This window comes from Homarus americanus, unplaced genomic scaffold (genome assembly GCF_018991925.1).
Source record: "Homarus americanus isolate GMGI-L3 unplaced genomic scaffold, GMGI_Hamer_2.0 scaffold51325, whole genome shotgun sequence".
NCBI classification, from domain to species: Eukaryota; Metazoa; Arthropoda; class Malacostraca; order Decapoda; family Nephropidae; genus Homarus; species Homarus americanus.
In genome coordinates, this window is record NW_024746673.1 from 205,679 (window position 1) to 222,515 (window position 16,837).

Below are 16,837 nucleotides of genomic sequence, written 5' to 3' on the forward strand. Positions count from 1 at the left end.
TAATGTCTGTCTGCACTTGTATTCTTGCTTCACATTCATCGCCAAGTTGTTTCATGGTATGGTTTTTAGGGTTAGGTTAGGTTAGGGTTCGGTTAGATTAGGTTTGGTTTGGTTTGAGAGTCCTGGATAGTATTCATCAGTGTCATTGTTGGACTCCAGTGTAGCAAAGGATTGTTTTTCTTTAAATGTAAGTATGTGATGTTGGTGTAAGTGTGATGGTGTTGGTGTAAGTGTGGTGGTCTTAATGTAAGTGTGGCGGTGTTGATGTAAGTGTGGCGGTGTTGATGTAAGTGTGGTGGTGTTGGTGTAAGTGTGGTGGTGTAGGTGTAAGTGTGGTAGTGGTGTAAGTGTGGTGGCGGATGTGTAAAGAGATGTTACTGGCAGACAGCATACCAGTAGAGAACGTCTACCACATGAATTGGTTCCGTGTTGGAGGTGAGGAAAGACTCATACTGTATCCAACAATTGCCTGAAAAAAAGAAGAGGAGAGATATAAGGTAAAACAACACATCTTGATTAATATTCTACCAAAGCTTGACGTTATTGTTATTGTACCAAGACATTTATTAGCGATCGGTGGGGTGACCTTCATTAATGACCTGTTTTGACCATGACCTTTGTAGTTAAAACAAGAAATGTTCTGTGTTGAGTTAGTGCTGAGCTCAACCAGCCATGGAAGTGTTTTTTTTTGGAGGGAGGGGTAGTTGGGTGGGGGGCACACAAACAAAATAATAAGGTTTGGGGAAAAAATATTGTCGACTTTGATCAAAATCATCAATCAATAAAGTTTGATTACCACAAATATGAGTAAATGTTGGCTGAAATAGTCAAGGAAGAAAGAATCGATTAATGCTCATAGAAGACTTAGTAGACTATCTTCACTTGGAGTTGATTATAAGACACATTTACACGACGACTCATTAAATCATAAAGGAATATTTAGCTTAAGGTAATCAAGGAGAAGAGTTACCTCGGACAACGCAGACAACACCGACACAGCCGTAATCGTAGCAATGGGCCATGGTGTCGACAAAGCCCATTGTGTTGTGAGGAAAGTGAGGATGATTGTAGCCAAGGAAGTTCGTATCGTACTTAATGACCATCCGGCAGTCTGTAGAATGAAGGGAAAGTTCGGTATTTGTAGTCACACTTTTTCTCTTTTGTAAGACCAGGATCATGGTCGATTATAAGACAAACATTCAGTACACCCAAATAAACCACAAGTTCTGTGTTCGAGTACTGTCATGTGCAGATAAATCATCTTCTCATGAAAACTTCGTCATGCACCTCCAAGCGTGGACCAAATGATGTGTCGTAAAAAAAAATAGTTGTAAGATATTGATTTCAAAAGATCCTGAAAAAACCCACGCCCCTTAAGTATTCTAGCCAAGAGATATAGTGGACCATTAATTAAATTAAAGAGGTGAAGGACGCCCATTAAGCATTGGGTCAGTTAAGATAGGAGTTAGACGTATTCATCGGGGAATTTTTCTGGTGAGAAGTGGAAGTGATATGGCTTGAAAGGAAGTCAGCAGGAAAGATGAAGAGAGGAGTCACCCTTCAGGGGGAGAATCGCTCTCTTGGTATTTTGAAGATTTTTTTTTTGTAGTATGAGTGCTATTATTGTACAGTATTGTTGTCTCATTGTAATCAGCTTCAACCAACCTAATCCTATAATAACATTTATTAGTGTACGGAAGTAATAGTACAGATATAATGGTACTGACCAGTATGGCCCAGAGCGACCTGGTTAAGTACGTAGGTGTGATTAGTACAAGCGTAGGCCGGTAGGTCGTAGTCTTGCTTCAAGTAGGCGGGCTGTTCGTAGGACAGCAACACACTTCCCACAGGACAGAGGGCAGTGGCGTTAAAAACCTGCCAAGTGTAAGTGTTACTTTACCTCTCGTATAACGAGAAGCAAAAAAAAAAAAAACTCCTTGGTTTATAGGATGAAGGAGTAGAGCCTCACAGAAGGGCTCTCCTGTTCCAAGTTTTTCATAAACATAATATACAAAACACATTCTCTTAGCGGCAAGGCAATTCAATGACGTCGCTGGTCGCGCAGGATATTTGTTTACAGAAGTAATCCATGCTATAAGCGGGAGATAGCATAAAAAATATGAGCGTAATAACCAAACGAGGAATCAAAGTTGTTGTGTACGGATCGGATAGTTGGCTCTAACGTAGCGAGGAGCGTCATGGGTACAGTATTAGAAAAGTTGGCAAGGATGAACAGAAAAATAACGGGGCCACTCATCAATAGGGGTTAGTTACTCGTCAATTGGGGCCATGCATCAATGGGGCCGGTCATTAATGGGGCCACTCGTCAATATGGAGATATTTATACTTGTTATGGAAGTAATACTCCCGAAGTAGTAAGTTGCAGACTTTGAGAAGAAGAGATGGATGCAATAATATTTTGAGAATTGATGATAACAAATATAAAGGAGAAGACTAGTAAGAGTTGGTTAGGATTGTCCATTGGAAGATTGACAAAGAAAAATAAATATGCACTTTTACTTAGACAAAATAATATGACGTAATAACCTGACCTAACTTGAGCTAATCTATCCTAAACTACCCTAATCTAACGTAATCTAAACTTACAGGGAATTAGAACTTTATATTAGTTTTTGCCCTGTAGGATTTTGCCCATGGGATCTGTCTGGTGGAATTTCCATAAAATCTGTTTGTTTTTGTCAATTGCATTTCATCTGGTGGTAATTACCTTCTCAGGAACGTAGACACTGAAGTGACTCCAGTCTGTTTCATTGGCCAGATACAGGTGGTCTCCCGCTAAGTAAGGCACCGTGTTCAGCAGCTCACATTCCTGCGTGACACCTGTCAGCATGTTCAGCATAATGTTCATATAAATTTTTAAAGATACGAAATAACACATGTGTAACAATGCCTCCTACCAGAAAATCATGAAATCAGTTCAGTCTGTTACAGTTCACACATTAGTACTATTGATTGGTTGTGTCCGACCTTCTGCATACGATACAAGCGTATGATTGTGTTGGTCAGAGCTTAGGCTACATACTAATACAAGTTATTTACACAGTTATTCATAATATTGGAAGTGTTTCAGTTAGTTCTTCGTGGTAATGGACGTGAGTAAGAGCCAGAAGTTATAATACGGGCAAGAGGTGGGTTTTGTGTGTGTGTGTGTGTGGGACTCACCGTTGTGGTTGAAAGATATGCAGTGGACGTTCTCTGTACAGCGGACGCCGCACGTGGTGCTGGCAGACACCACACTCACCATTAACGAGCCTTCCTTCACATAGCGCTGGCCAGGACCTGGATATTGAAGACTTTTATTAAACTACCCTCAACACTGATCAACACAGCTGTGAATGAGTGCCTAACTTTTCAGATGGGGAAACGGAGGAGGTCGAGTGCCAGAGACTTAGTGTATTCAATGCTGTCGCCACACTACCTCTAACTGATGGGTCGTCGGGGTCAAGAGACGACCCGCTTTCGACTTTTAACATGAATAACTCATGTTTTAAACTGAAGTGGTTAATGTGTTTCAGTCAATGGGGTCGCTCGTTATTTGGGCCACTCATCAATAGGGGCTACAGTTACTCGTCAATAGGGGTCCACTCATCAACTGGGGCCCGCTCGTCAGTCTGGTCCTTGTAGATCCAACTGCCCGTGGGTGTTCTTTGATGAAGGAGAAAATGCTGTAAATAAATATATATTCCAAATATTTTTTTATTGGTGGAATATGACAAACTTTTATGTATGTACTACAGAGGGATGTATCATTCGCGTCCGCGGAGCATGCGCAAAAGATCGAAAACTAACCACAACGCGTTGTGGTTGTTTGGAAAATAGCGATAAGCTAAATTTTGCTATAGGATAGGTAAGGTTAGGTTAGGTTACGTTTGTTAGATTAGGTTAGGTTGTATCTATTGGGCAAAACCCAATAAATCACTGTACAGTAGGTGCGCGTGATCCACGTATATGCTGATAACCACTTACGAAACAAGGAAACACGTCTAATTCACGATTTTGTGGGTTCATGTGATTATATTTTCCAGGTTTTTTACATTAATCAACATAGTTTATAACCCTATTTGCTGTACTAATGCTATATCTGGAAGGCTTTCTATCACTCAAATACCTCGGGCGGTAGTCGTCCAGATCGCACCCCGAGTGTCAGTGTGAGCTCAAGGTCGAACTGATCGTGTCGTTAACGTGTAGTGAACTAGTACTGATCTGTTGACAGTCTGTATTGATTTCATACGTAAATATCTTCTTTAAGAAAATACTGCAGCTAATGAATTATAATCAAAATGAAGGTAATATTACAAGTAATGGTCGTTGCACCATCTGTTTTTTGTAATAAAAAATTAGTTTACTCCTGATATAATGTAATTACGTTATTAGTGAGTATAAAGGATATGTGAAGTAAGTTATGTCAAAATGTTACAAAATGCCCTTAGCAAGACAAGAAAATATATATCACCTGTAGATGCTATTATCTTCAATATACAGTACAGTATAGTTAGGGTGATTGATCTTCGTGTCGTAAACTGGGGTCTAACCGTGGTGTAGAGGGCCGTGATCGGCAAGGCTCAAGTTTGTGACAGAACTATTGATTGGTGTTCATCAATTCAGTTGTTTCGAAACTTCTAAGAATAGAGGAGAGATGATGGCAGTGTACCTTCAGGTGTCATCTCATATGCACACATAAATATTTTGTCTTTGTTTAAGAATCACGATCAACTTGCGGATGGACACAACAGTGTGAGTGTGTGTGTGTGCTAGTGGTGTGTGTGTGTATGTGTGTGCGTGTAGTGGTGTGTGTGTGTGTGTGTGTGTGTGTGTGTGTGTGTGTGTGTGTATGTGTGTGTAATGATGATAATAATAATAATTGACGGTTTATTGAAAAAGTTCTGCAGCCCGAAGGCTGAAAATATACATTGGACATAAATGACTTATTACATACATTGGTGGTTTAACAAAAGCCTTCATTAGAGAAAGGTAAAGGAACATACAGTGAACATACAGATTAATGAAGGTGTTGAACAGCAAACACGTAGTGTAGTAACTCTCTCCCAGATGGTGTTAGGAGGAACCTCATGTGGTGTAGTAGTTCCCTCAGATGGTGTTATGAGGGACCACTTGGTGTAGTAATTCCCTCACAGATAGTGGTATGAGGGACCTCACGTGGTGTAGTAATTCCCTCACAGATGGTGTTATGAGGGGCCTCACGTGGTGTAGTAATTCCCTCACAGATGGCGTTATGCGGGGCCTCACGTGGTGTAGTAATTCCCTCACAGATGATGTTATGAGGGGCCTCACGTGGTGTAGTAACTCCCTCACAGATGGTGCTCTGAGGGACCACGTGGTGTAGTAATTCCCTCACAGATGGTGTATGAGGGCCTCACGTGGTGTAGTAATTCCCTCACAGATGGTGTTATGCGGGGCCTCACGTGGTGTAGTAATTCCCTCACAGATGGTGTTATGAGGGGCCTCACGTGGTGTAGTAATTCCCTCACAGATGGTGTTATGCGGGGCCTCACGTGGTGTAGTAATTCCCTCACAGATGGTGTTATGAGGGGCCTCACGTGGTGTAGTAATTCCCTCACAGATGGTGGTATGAGGGACCTCACGTGGTGTATTAATTCCTTCACAGATGGTGTTATGCGGGGCCTGACGTGGTGTAGTAATTCCCTCACAGATGGTGTTATATGAGTGAGGTTTGGTCTTAGGCCTTCCTATCGTAGACGGATTAACACATCGCTGGTTGTTGGGTCTCACGGGCCGTTATCACTGGGTACCTGGGACCTCACTGTGTGAAGGTTAACTTGGGTACGACTGTTACTGTTGAGTTGTTCTCACTGACTTAAGCACTGTACACCACTGTTCACCTCTGTTTAACACTGGTTCCATTCCTTTCCTAAATGAAATAGTAACTTCTGGCCAGAACTTGTTGATATTCCGGTGGGGAGGAGGGTTCAGGGGAGGGAGTTGGTATGGGCCAACTTAACAGTTGACCTGGCTGCAATGTGTGTGTGTGTGTGTGTGCGCGCGCGCTAGTGGTGTGCGTGTGCTAATAATAACAACAACAACAACAACAACAACAACAACAACAACATCATCATCATCATCATCATCATCATCATCATCATCATTATTATTATTATTATTATTATTATTATTATTATTATTATTATTATTATTATTAAACGGTTTATTAATAGAGTTGCAGCCGGTGGCTGAAAATAAACAAAATTACATTTGATTTAGACATAATGATATGCTTTGAATACATTTACAGGGCTGTACAGTACATAAATCAGGAGTTGTTTTTTATCTTAACATTAGATGGGATGGTGTTATTCTTATATCTATCTGTGCGGGCTCTTATGGGCTGAATTTTGTTATAGTGGCGGACTGCTCGAGGTGGGTGGGGGACTGTCGGTGGCAGGAGGTGGCGATGACATGGATGGTGCAGTAGTCCACTGCCAAACCTTGCTAGTGGTGGTGGAGGTCACTGAGGGATGGCATTTCTAGGGTGGAGAGAGCGTTGATGTAGCCGGAGTAGTCTGCATGAATCTGCAGGCCCTTTTCTGTACCTTCTCTAGCCGACGTTGTTGGGTGGAGTTGAGAGGAGACAACCAGGCTGGTGACGCATAGTTAGTTTGGGGAGAATAAAGGCGTTGCAGATAGTCCTCAGCTCTGGCGTGGGTGTTCCAAGTGACCTAAGTCGTCGTAGCATGTAGAGTCAGTACGAGGCTGCCTTGATTGTGTTATTTACATAGGCCTTCCAGTCCAGTTTGTGGTCTATAGTAACACCCAGGAGTTTGGCAGACTGCACTAACTGGAGAAGATGGGCACCCACTGTGACTGCTGGAGCTTGCACTGGAGTGGTGGCGGTATTGATGTGTATGACTACGGTTTTGGTGTGGTTGATGGTGACCTTGTTCTCCGTATTCCATGCCTGTAGCCTGTCCAGGGTGCCTTGTAGCGCTGAGTAGTCTGGTACGGTGTTTTCCACTGTAACCCCCACATTGCAGTCATCCACGTACTTCCACCTGTGAGGAGTGTCCGGGAGAGCGTCGTTCATCAGGATGAGGAAGCACAGTGGTCCCATCTTGGTTCGCTGGGGAACACAGCAGGTGAGGTGTGGGAATGTGGAGACAGAACCCTGATACCTCACTGTTTGACGACGTCCACTCAAGAAATCAGGGAGCCATGAGACCAGGTTGGTGGCCAGCCCTAGTGCAATGGTCTTGTTGATAACAGTGCAGTGATCAACAAGGTCAAAAGCCTTCCTGAAGTCAACAAGGGCAAGGGCCAGTGATGTCTTACGTTGGGGTGTGTGTGTGTGTGTGTGTATCTAGTGGTGTGTGTGTGTGTGTGTGCGTGCTAGTGGTGCATGTTTGTGTGTGTGCTAGTGGTGTGTGTGTGTGCTAGTGTGTGTGTGTGTGTGTGTGTGCGGTGTGTGTGTGTGTGTGTGTGTGTGTGTGTCTGTGTGTGTGTGTGTGTGTGTGTGTGTGCTAGTGGTGTGTGCATGTGTGTGTGTGTGTGTGTGTGTGTGTGCGCTAGTGGTGTGTGTGTGTATGTGTGTGTGTGTGTGTGTGTGTGTATGTGCGTGTGTGCTAGAGGTGTGTGTGTGCTAGTGGTGTGTGTGTATAATAATAATAAATAATAATAATAATAAACGGTTTAATAACAGAGTTGCAGCCGGTGGCTGAAAATATACAGACTTACATTTGATTTAGACATAATGATATAATATGCATTAAATACATTTGCAGGGCTGTACAGTACATAAATGAGGAGTTGTTTATTATTTTAACAATAGATGGGATGGTGCTGTTCTTATATCTATCGGTGCGGGCTCTTATGGGCTGAATTTTGTTGTAGTGGCGGACTGCGCGAGTTGGGTGGGGGGCTGCAGGTGGCAGGAGGTGGCGATGGCGAGGGTGGTGCAGTAGTCCACGGCCAAACCTTTCCAGTGCTTGGTGGTGGAGGTCACTGAGGGATGGCATTTCCAGGGTGGAGAGAGCGTTGGTGTAGCCGGAGTATTCTGCGCCGAGCATGATTCTGCAGGCCCTTTTCTGTACCTTCTCTAGCTGACGTTGTTGGGTGGAGTTGAGAGAAGACGACCAGGCTGGTGATGCATACGTTAGTTTGGGAGAGTGTGTGTGTGTGTGTGTGCTAGTGGTGTGTGTGTGTGCATGTGTGTGTGTGTGTGTGTGTGTGTGTGTGTGTGTGTGTGTGTGTGCTTGTGGTGTGTGTGTGTCTGTGCCCCCCGACAGTATTCATCGCTCAGGCAACCACCACCACCTTCACCACCACCAATGTCGCCTCCACCACCACCACCACCACTACCACCACAACCACTACCACTTGGTAAATTAAGCTGGTAAGCGTTTAAGATGGAGGGAATATCCTTGACCAGAGGATCCGATGTATTGTTGAATACTTGAGAGGTTAGAAGTTAGTTGGTGATGGATAAGACACATCTATAGCAACAAGTTAAACGTCTTTAAGATTTTATTGGATTTCATTTTGAGAACTTCTATGTAAAATCAAACTATAAGCCTCATTTCAAACTGTATTAACTTTGGCCACTCCAAATTTTAACCAAAAATACATAATTTCATTGGAGTGAAACTTTCCAAACTATTTTCATCGGGAGCCGCAGTTTTTTGTTCAAAGTTCGTAATTTTTCAGCAGATGTTTTATCAAGACTTGTGTGCAGGTCATGTGACAACTGAGAACAAGCAAACACTACCTCTACAAAACAAAGTCTTGGACATTAAACAACACCAAAAGCTTAAGAATGAAGAGACATAAAATCAATTTAAGAACTAGAGATATGAGAACATTATATTATGAAAGTGGAGAGTACACATATGTTTACAGGAAGATGGCAGGCTTTTAGTGGGACATTGAAGGATAATGTGAAGTAAGATAGGTTCAAATATATTAGTAAAAAAGAAGTTTGCTCCTTGTATCCAGGTGATGAAAAGAATAAGAGGAGTGTTGGTATTCTTGTAAACCAGAAGTTGTCTAGCTTTGGAAAGAGTTATTGAGCAGTATCAGATAGTTCTGTTAGTTAAGTTCCAGTGCTGAGCCTACGGCCCTGCCAGTACCTCAGACTTATGCACCAACTCATAATAACAAGGATTTAGGAAAAGTTTTACAGACGTTTAAAGAAGACATAAGAAGCTGTGATGTTTACTGAATGTCAGATTATAATGGTTGATTTTAATACAAAGGAAAGTAAAGGAACCACCAGAAGTAGGACTGCATAGCCTAGATACCGTATATTGAGACCTACTGTATAAGTCGACCTGGTGTATAAGACGAGCTTAATTATTTCAACTGAAATTGGTGATCTAGACCTATACCTAGCAGTTAAATCAACCCCCTAAACTGTAATTTGAAAGCTACATCCTCAGAGTTTTTGTTAAACTTGCCGACGGGGATTAAAAGACTTTCATAAGAAAATCAAGATAGTACGTGTGCATATACATAAACTAACAACACTTTAGACATCTTTAGACATAGATATTGTCAGGAACTAAATAAGATTAAGAAACTTGAACCCAAATTAAGATCTATCCAGGGGCAGACTCTGGGTCACACCACGTTCCAATTATGATTTTGGTTAGGCTAATTTTGGTTAGAAAATCTGAAAACAGAGACAGACATAATATAAAATTACAACCCAATACAGATTGTCAGGATTGTTAAAAGGACTTGAATAACAAGAAATAAAACAGCATTGATATTAGGTCAAAGAAATACTAACAGTCGGGGGAACACATACAGGTAGTTCAAAAGAGGAACAAGGCTGAGAGTGAGTGCACACAAATTACATTTTAAACAATATATTAAAAAGGACTATGGAGAGGCAAGAGAATTTTTTCTTAATAGGAAATACACGGATATAAAATATGATATATATATATATATATATATATATATATATATATATATATATATATATATATATATATATATATATAATATATATATATATATAATATATATATATATATATATATATATATATATATATATATATATATATATATATATATATATATATATATATATATATATATATATATATATATATATATATATATATATATATATAATGCACTGTACCATGATAATGATACAGTGAATGTAAACAACGTAAGGGAAATAAAGATCAAGCTACCAGTTTCGGAAATATTAGTTGGAGACAATGTGGGAAAATTGATGAAGCTTGTGGAGTTAATTATCTTCCCGCAAAGTTTATAAGAAATGGATTGGAATAGGATGAAATGTTTGACTAAAGTCTGCAACTCTATTTAGTACACAGGAAACCTTCCTAGTGATTTCAGAAAATAAATACAGATATTTGTATTATTACCTGAAAAGTCAGGAGCCTTGGAGTGCAACCAGTTTAGAACAATTATTATTGTATTTGTAATCATGTCTACAAATTTTTATTGAACTATTTCAAATAGAGTGAAAAGTGAAATAGACAGCAAGTTATTTGAACAACAAAATGTTTTTAGAAAGGAAAGGGGATGGAGAACACTGTCGGGCTTGATAATTTGGATTGAAAGAGCTTTAGAGGTCCCCAAAATATTGTTTCCTTATTTTGATCTTTAAAAACCTTTTTCAAATGGTAAAACACAATCCACTAAACAGATATCGTCGAAAATAGGCATGAATGAATTATATCAGTCACAATTCTTAAAAAAAAAAAGCTTTACTAGCAATAGGAAGCTACAGTGTTCGTAAATGATGAACTTAGTAGTTAGTTCAGTGTGAAACAGTGAGAAAGAGAAGGCTGTGTTTTATCTCCAACATTGTTCATTATAATAATTGTTCAAACTTCTTATTGAGAGAAATTGTAAGCAGTGATGAAGGATGCTGCACAAAATCTGACTAGCCCCTGTAAACACACTAGTGAAGGAGACTGTACATGTAAGACTTACTTGATTTCTGCCAGTAGGAGTAGAGCCCCGGGACACCCTGCACCAGTGACAATAACAGTAGTACCAGCACCATCAAGGTCTTCATGACGTAGGCGTTACAGAAGGAGAGTTGAGTGTTGTAAAAGATGCAGGAGGACTGAGTACTGTAATGTTTTCTGTCGGGGCGTAGTTTGTAGACAGCGAGCGTACGAGTTTAGAACAGTAGTTCTAAGAGTAGTAGGTATTAGGCAGCTACCAAACAGGGAGGTACTACCGCCTGGGAAGATATTGGAAGCATAATGTGTTGTCATATGGCATCACGAAAATTGTGACCAAGTCCCAGGTGCTGATCTGACTTTCTGCCTCATTTACACACAATTGCATCAATTGTTTCTCTTACTATTGCCATACATTGGCATCACGAAAATTGTTTCATGCTGATCTGACTTTCTTCATTTATTGCATTCAATATATTTACATTTATTGTTCCATTTTTTATTTCTTTTTCATTTTTATTTTATTATTATTATTATTATTATATATTATATTATTATTTATTATTATTTTATTATTATTATTATTATTATTATTATTATTATATTTTCGCCCCCAGGCCCCGATGTGGGTCAGTGACCTGTGCCTGGGTGGGCTAATTCCCGTCAAAAAAAAAACTTTTTAGGTCGCGCCCCTTATAGCAGTTGGTCCTCATCTCCAGGCCCCCCCACCTTCCTTCATATAAAATTCTAAATCTCAAAATTCTAAAACCATGATCATAAACACCACCACCACATGGCCACAGACGTCACTCAAAGTAGACAATGCGTGATTACAATCCATTTTTGAGTAAACAAATTTCATTCTCGTTATTAAAACGAAACAATTAGCATTCTTTTTTAATTGATATAAGTAATTATCATTATTGTTTCGTTCATAAAAGTCTACCCTCATAGCTCAATTGAAGAAAGAAATGCGTGAGTGTGAGAGGTAGAAAGTTGTCACGGAAGGACGTCGCGGGCGACTGGCACTTGAAATCGTCGCAGACTGGCAGTCAATGTTGAAAAATTTTCAAATATGAATTATCGTTCTAGAGCCTCAAAATTATCGTTTCTTCATCAAATTATCGTACACTTCCCGACATTATTACTACCTTAATTCAGTCAGTTTTAGTGGAATTTTACATTTTGATTGACGTAGTTATCATTTACGACATTTTGAAGTATCTGTAGCGAACGAGAACCCCCCCACCCCCCCTACGGAAATCCAAATAGGGATATTCACACACCTGTTAAGGCCATTCCTTATTTTTGCTCTGGGTTTGCACCCCCCTGGTTAAGAACCGCTGGTTTAGAACAACCGCCACAAGACGCAGTACCTTAAAACTGCTAGCAGACACAACCACCAATACCCGCTTATGTACTAACCGCTTTGTGTATTAATTATTATCCTTTCTTATATGATCCTTCTAATATAATGTCATTTAAAAAGGCGTGTTAATCTGACTAACTTCCGTGAATGATGAAGTGGCTGGGCGGAGAGTAGGTGGGCGGAGAGTGGGTGGGTAGAAAGTGACCCACATAATGTATATTTGGGAGCAAGGTGTTGGGCAACATTATATCTGGCACAAGAGTGTAGTGGACGTCTCCCCTACAACTGCCTACAACTCCGTAGCCACAGCCACCACCTGCTACCGCATTCCGACGTGCCGTCTCCTAGCAACCAAGCGAGAGCTGACGCCAGATGGTACGGTTGCTTAGCAACGAAACTAGTCACGGGCAACTTTCTGGGTTTTCCCAACATGATTCATAGAGGACTGGCGGCTGCTGCTGGGTATATAAGCTCAATCTCTCCATTGAGATTCATTCTGCCCATCTTCCTGAACAAGCAACACCTCCTCCAGCAAGCTCCACGCTGTTAGCATTCATTCAATCAGGAGGCCAGCAACAGGCAACATCTTCTCTAACGAAGCTCCTGCACATCTACCTCCTTCAACACGCTACTCACCGAACGTCTTCTACTGAGCAGCTCCCCACCACACGGCACCTCCAGCACCAGACTGTCTATCATATAACTTATATTATATAAGGAAACCACATTAGAGTTTCCTTCCATCCTGAGTGCTAGACAACATTAATATCTCGATACCCCTACAAGAGTATTAGGAAGTCAGGGTGTGACAATGTTTGTACTAAGTCTCAACCTCTCATGTTATGTTTGCAGGTCAAATAGGTGCTAATCCTTCTGTAGCTCAACGTAACCTAACCTAAACCTTAGGATTAACTTGATTAAGACTTACTAAGATTGGACTTCCATATAATTCGAGTAAGATGGGATTGGGGCCATAAGAATTGGGACTCTTTTGAATTAGGTATATATGAACTTGTAATCAAAAGGATTGGGGTCCATTAACACTAAGGCTTGGCTCTCGAGTCCCTCTCCGCCCAACAGTGTCCATCAACTATATGATCAAGTATGACTCACTTCAGTAGAACAAGTCAGTGCGGTGAAGATAATCTTTCGTCGACACAGGTCAAGTAAACTCCCCAGCAAGCTCCAACTGCACCAGGTTCATTAGCTGTATTACCGCCCGTTTTCTTGATTTTCTTCTTCGTGTCTTTTTATCCTTTCATTCCTCAGCTTCTTCTCCCTGTTTTTCCTGTCCTTCACTTTTCCCCCTCTTCTCCCACACTGTCTCTCCTGTTTCAACATTCTTTTCATGACAGGACATCGACCCTCCCCGACTCTTTTCCCCATAACTGCTTAATTCTATTCCCATTCTTCTCACTCATCCATGACTGCACTCTTCTTATAAACATTCATTTGCAGTGTCCCGTTAACCCATGTTTTTACAGTCATTTGTCCTTCGGAGTCATATCTTTTAAACAGATGACCCCTGAACCCTTGATCACCCCTTACTGTCTTTCTATAGAGCAGGGGTTCTCAACCAGGGGGGAATTCCCCCCAGGGGGGGAATTCAGGTTTTCAGGGGGGGGGAAAACTGATTCGGGAGCAAGAGATATGTTCGATGAGAAATCAATCACAGAATTTTGGCCCTTGATGTGTGATTCCTACCCAAAAGTGGCAGAAAGAGCTATCCGTGCATTGCTTCCGTTTGTGTCGACATATCTTTGTGAGTCAGGCTTTTCAACTCTGTTGCAAATTAAACGAAGCAACGTAGTAGATTAGAGGTAGAAAATGACCTGCGTTGTCCGTTTCAAGCACTCCTCCGCGTATCCCAGAATTGGCGAAGAAAAACAATCACAGGTTTCATTGACTGTAATCTTCATCTGAATAAAATCAATTACAAATAATATGCTGGTATTCTATTGAACTTTATGTTTATTGCATTATGCTTCAGTTTGGTCTGTTAAGTAATTCATTATAAATAAATAAAAACTATTTTACTTTTTATTCAAGTTTTATAAATCCATAAACATTTTCAATTGGCATTTAATTTGTAAAACTCCACTATAAAATAATCCATGTAAAATTGTAAATGTATATGTACTAATATGGAAAAAATAAAGGATTTTCAGTATTATATATATTATTTGGAATGCACCTTTTTGAGGCAGACATCTTGAAAGGAGGGGGGAATGACATTCTGACATATGGTGAAAGGGGTGCATGGGGTAAACAAGGTTGAGAACCACTTATAGAGTATCGATTCTCTTCTTCCACCTACGAGGGACTTCTCCTGAACCATTGTTGACTATCACCCCTTCCTGTTAATTACACTGCTGTTGGTAGTAAGCAAATGTTAAACACCGATGGTTAGATGTGTCACACTAGATGCTATTAACAGACACATAAGAGTATTAAATCAAGTGAATGTCATGTGTTACGAGTTGGGGATTTTGAATATAGTTAAAAGTCTACCCAGATCCCAACAGGCAACAACAACAAAAAACAAAGACAATCTGACTATAAAAGGCAAAGGATGCGACTTTTGTTGTGTATAATAAAGTACCATAAATTCCTTAACAAAATATTCAGTTTCTATAATTTACCCTTAACCATACTTAACCTAAACATTAACAGATATATACATATTTAAAACATACAACATTCTAAAGCATGGACGGGGAGCAATACAAGATTACAAATACTTAAGTGGGGAGCTGAGATGGCTGACGAGGCTGAGTATTGTAGAAGACGGTAGTAGTCACTGTGCCGTAGGTTTCCAGGATAGGTGATCCTGTGGTCACTTCCCAGAGTGTAGTGCTCTCCTCGAATTGGAGCTGACAAAGAAGACTTTGAGGAGATGACGCAACAACCAAGATATGGAGAAACCCGGGAGTGGTAACCAAGACGAGTCATACTCGTGTTTCGTCCCTAGATGGCGTTGCTCGTGGTGCTGGGTAGGTAGATCAAGACAATAGATGGCGTGGTTCGTAACAACAGTTACTATTTCAATTGCAGAAATCCCACGATAACAGTTGAGGCAACACTCACATGTTCTAAGAACTCCAGCCACGAAGTTGTTCGTTCGGGTTCGTAACACATGCTTTTACTGATGGTTCTGTGCAGACAAACACAGGTAGAACAGGCTGTGCAATTGTAATATATAAAAGAAAGAGATGATAGTGTCAAACAAACAAAGGCTGAACAACTGGGCCAGCACAACACAAACTGAACTAACTGGAATCTACTTAGCCACAGACCACCAAAGAAAATGGAGGTGGGGTGATATTCTGTGACTCTTAAAGTGCTTTGAAATCAATGAACAGTCCGTCAGGCTCTATGTCTAAGTTGTATGTGATATTAAAAGGAATGTGATAACTGCCAATGAGAACAACTTTCGTATTGAATTTGTGTGGCTTCCGTCCCATGTTGGAATTAGGTATCATGACCGAACTGATAGACTGGCCAATGAGGCATGTAAGAAAGAACTCTGAACTCTGATCTAGAAGAGTGAAAATGCAGAGAGACCTGACAGTTTAGCATTAGTAAATATGACAAATTTTGCGACAAAGGTACCGGTATGGCCGCATAAGGACAGAACCAGACAATGTGATGTAGTCGTCACGGAATTAGGCTAGATACAAACACATCTGGCAAGTTAGTAGGCTGTACCCATACCGAACACTGAACATGTAAACTTTGTGATAAACCTTAAGGCAACACTTGAACACTATATTAAGAATGTGACACTGTCAAAGACCAGGCCACCTGACTTATTGTATCTTGAACTATGTAATACTATTGAATCAAGTATGCGAGGACATTCTTCTGTTTATCCCAAATTTACTAGCCTACACTGATTAGTCTTCAATTAGAATATGACCCAATGTATGATCCACTGACCTATATACAAGCATGAATATGATGTATTTCCTTCTTTGTGTACGAACCTCTGTCCTGCATGGCAATGAACAGTGGCATTACCACATGAATCTGCCATATATAGTGTCAATGAAAATGATGTATTTTGTGTATGAACCTCTGTCCTGTATCGCAGTGAAGAGTGACATTGCCCACATGAATCTGACCGATGTATATGTATGTATTTGTGTATATGTGTATGTGTGCAGTGAAGAAAGTATTACCCACATGAATCCTAACCTATATATAGTGTCAATGAAATGATGTATTCTTTTGTGTGTGAACCTCTGTCCTGTATCGCAGTGAAGAGGACATTGCCCACATGAATCTGACCGATGTATATGTATATATATATATATGTATTGTGTGTGTGTACATATATGTATATGTACTGTCAATGAACATGATACTCTCTCTTTGTGTACGAACCTCTGTCTGCATGGCAGGAACAGACATTACCCATATGAATCAGACTCTATACATTTATAGCTGTTAATGAATAAATGTATTTTTGTATATGAACTCTGTCCTGCGTGGCAGTGAGAAGTGATACCACCCTCAGTGTCAAG

General features: G+C 40.5%; 1 protein-coding gene across 1 annotated transcript; it reads right to left on the reverse strand.

Moving 5' to 3' along the window:
- Positions 1-300: 300 nt before the first annotated feature.
- On the reverse strand, positions 301-11,150 carry LOC121879380. Its single transcript, XM_042385987.1, has 6 exons — positions 10,968-11,150; positions 3,184-3,300; positions 2,729-2,841; positions 1,728-1,875; positions 971-1,111; positions 301-469 (listed from the first exon to the last, which is right to left on the reverse strand). The coding sequence occupies exons 1-6, from the start codon at positions 11,050-11,052 to the stop codon at positions 375-377; spliced, it is 699 nt and encodes a 232-aa protein (XP_042241921.1). The 5' UTR covers positions 11,053-11,150; the 3' UTR covers positions 301-374.
- Between the last annotated feature and the right edge of the window lie 5,687 nt (positions 11,151-16,837).